At 40.0% G+C, this 1,709-nt stretch overlaps 1 protein-coding gene across 1 annotated transcript; it reads left to right on the forward strand.

The window, feature by feature from the left end:
- Positions 1–228: 228 nt before the first annotated feature.
- LOC145588753 (uncharacterized) lies at positions 229–1,167 on the forward strand. Its single transcript, XM_081645359.1, has 2 exons — positions 229–525; positions 679–1,167. Exons 1-2 carry the CDS (start codon positions 229–231, stop codon positions 1,165–1,167), a joined length of 786 nt encoding a protein of 261 aa, XP_081501485.1.
- The last annotated feature ends 542 nt before the right edge of the window (positions 1,168–1,709 follow it).

The raw sequence follows: 1,709 nt of genomic DNA on the forward strand, positions 1-1,709 counted from the left end.
ATAGGGGTGGATGATCTTTTGAGAAGATGTGTTCCCGACGATGAAGTTCAAGATGTGCTTCGTATGTGCCACTCATCACAATGTGGTGGTCATATGGTAGCAAACAAAACAGCGGCAAAAGTGTTGCAATGTTTATTATTTTGGCCTACTCTCTTCAAAGATGCATGAGTCTTTGTGAAAACTTATGAAAAATGCCAAAGAACCGGGAACATTTCGAAAAGATATGAGATGCCTCAAAATCCGATCTTGGAATTAGAGGTGTTTGATGTTTGGGGGATCGATTTCATGGGTCCTTTTCCTTCATCCTATGGTAATCTCTACATCCTTGTAGCGGTTGATTATGTGTCCAAATGGGTGAAAGCTCTTGCATCACTAAAGAACGACTTAAGGGTGGTGATGAAGATGTTTAAAAATATCATATTCCCAAGATTTGGCATTCCACGGGCTGTGATAAGTGATGGAGGGTCTCATTTTGCTAATAGAACATTCAAGACTTTATTGGCTAAGTACGGAGTTCACCATAAGGTTGGTTTGTCCTACCATCCTCAAACAAGCGGCTAAACGGAGGTATCTAATAGAGAAATCAAGCTCATTCTTGAGAAGACCGTGACTTGAAGCAAGAAGGATTGGGCGGCAAAGCTAGATGATGCCTTGTGGGCATATTGTACGGCATTTAAGACTCCCATTAAAACCACTCCCTACATGATGGTCTATGGAAAGTCTTGTCATTTGCCCGTAGAGTTGGAACATAACGCTCAAAGGGCAATAAAAGCCTTGAATTTTGATCTCAAGAGTGCCGGAGAAAAAAGAATGTTAGACTTGCATGAATTAGAAGAATTGAGAATGAATGCATACAATAATGCAAGCTCCTACAAGGCAAGGTCAAAGGAATTTCATGACAAATACATCATCAAAAGAGACTTCAAGGAAGGTGATAAGGTCCTTCTCTACAACTCGAGACTAAAGCTTTTTCCCGGAAAGCTCAAGTCAAGGTGGAGTGGCCCTTTTCAAGTGGTTAAGGTATTTCCATATGGATCAATTGAAGTTTGGAGTGAGAGCACCGGAACGTTCAAGGTGAATGGTCAACGCCTCAAGGTTTATTATGAGGGTGACCAGAGAGGTATGGTTCACTCCATCAAGGTGAAAGAATTAAATGACTCCGATTAATGTGATCGTAGGGTCGTCAAGCTAGTGACGTTAAAAGAGCGCTTACGGGAGCCAACCTGAGTTTCTCACCCTTCTCCTTTATTTCTTTCCTATTTTTGCTTCTCTCAATTTTTATTTTTGCTAACTCCTTTCTTTATATACTTGTAGGTATGCTTGAAAGGGTTATAAAAAAAATGGTGAGAGAGGGGTCATTAATAATAATAATAATAATAATAATAATAATAATAATAATAATAATAATAATTTTATTATTATTATTCTTTATTGTTATAATTATTCTAAAAAAAAAAAGAGAAATCGTGCAGCATCAGGTCTGCACGAGCGTGCAGAACATCGCACGTCCGTGCAAAGGCAGTCAGTGGCAACCAGACACTTGAGAATGAAAACTCAAGAATCGGCACGGATGTGCCAAATCAAGCACGTCCGTGCAGGAAAGTCTGCACGTCCGTGCAACCCCGGTTTAAAGCAGTAGTGGCACGGAAATTAAACTAAAAAAAAATATCTTCATTCTCACCCTCTCATCTAACGAAACCCCCCCCCCC

The sequence above is a fragment of the Chenopodium album genome, chromosome 17 (assembly GCF_948465745.1).
Source record: "Chenopodium album chromosome 17, dcCheAlbu1.1, whole genome shotgun sequence".
NCBI lineage: Eukaryota > Viridiplantae > Streptophyta > Magnoliopsida > Caryophyllales > Amaranthaceae > Chenopodium > Chenopodium album.

What these genes read in the sequence shown, in the direction of transcription:
- LOC145588753 (XM_081645359.1), top strand. Translation starts at nt 229, where the DNA reads ATGCCTCAAAATCCGATCTTGGAATTAGAGGTGTTTGATGTTTGGGGG. An exon ending in AGTACGGAGTTCACCATAAG is followed by an intron (nt 526 to 678) that starts GTTGGTTTGTCC and finishes ACGGCATTTAAG; the next exon opens with ACTCCCATTAAAACCACTCC.